Here is a 787-nt window from a genome sequence, read left to right as displayed (position 1 = left end):
TTAAGCAGTGGGCCCCACGGGTTGTGGAACACCATCACAGATTAGAAATCAGAAGGTACTTACTCTTTTCAGGGGCACTGTGCTTCTGAACCAGTTGTAGTCAGGAGACACTTTAATCTCCTCCATCTGAGGACACGTTCAGAGACAGACATTCAGGAAACAGAGTGACTCAAACAGCTAACGTTAAACCACTTCCCCAATTCAACTGTTACCATATAGTACGACAAGCTGTAATATTAGCTTAACAGCTAACGTTAACTGTGTGCATTTGCTCAAGATAGCATCAACGAGAGTGTGCGGCCGTTTGCACACGTCACGGTGAGAAGTCAATGACCGAATATAACGTTATTTACTGTGTCACTATGATTTCTGGGTACTGTTACCGTGTTCGCTGTGGATGTTAGTCACCGTGTCCGAGGAATTTTATCCATATCTAGGTAGCATTTTCTCCGGCTGAGTGCCTGGTCATATGACTCCAGCTCCATACACTTCCGCAAAGCCTGCCACCGCCCACCGCCTACCGTTAACACGCTAGGCACGCTGAGTGGACTATGACGTCATTATGTCACATTTGTATCTGATGACAGCAAATGCCGTGTTAGATTTTACATTGTGAGTATTATATAAACTTACTTACCGACTCTTGCTAGTTTCTATCTTTAAGATGAGTGTTGAAATAGATGTGTTTGATGAAATACTATACATTTTAGTCAAGATAAGATTTATAATAACATGCTGTTACTATATAATTTTCACAACTCATACAATATCATAAATTCATAAGTAG

The 787-nt window shown here is 41.3% G+C and overlaps 1 protein-coding gene across 1 annotated transcript in view; it reads right to left on the bottom strand.

Moving 5' to 3' along the window:
• Positions 1-492, bottom strand: part of spg21 (SPG21 abhydrolase domain containing, maspardin) — a 10,379-nt gene extending 9,887 nt beyond the window's left edge. Inside the window, exons 1-2 of the mRNA XM_068730990.1 lie at positions 384-492; positions 64-126 (exon numbers count right to left, since the gene is read on the bottom strand). Of these exons, the coding sequence (XP_068587091.1) occupies positions 64-126 (63 nt within the window). The 5' untranslated portion in view covers positions 384-492. The remainder of the gene's footprint in view (positions 1-63; positions 127-383) is intronic.
• Positions 493-787: the final 295 nt, after the last annotated feature.

The sequence above is a fragment of the Cebidichthys violaceus genome, unplaced genomic scaffold (assembly GCF_023349555.1).
Source record: "Cebidichthys violaceus isolate CVI_PGR_0920_01 unplaced genomic scaffold, fCebVio1.0.p SCAF_5, whole genome shotgun sequence".
Classification (NCBI taxonomy): domain Eukaryota; kingdom Metazoa; phylum Chordata; class Actinopteri; order Perciformes; family Stichaeidae; genus Cebidichthys; species Cebidichthys violaceus.
This window is presented reverse-complemented; position numbering and strand designations above follow the sequence as displayed.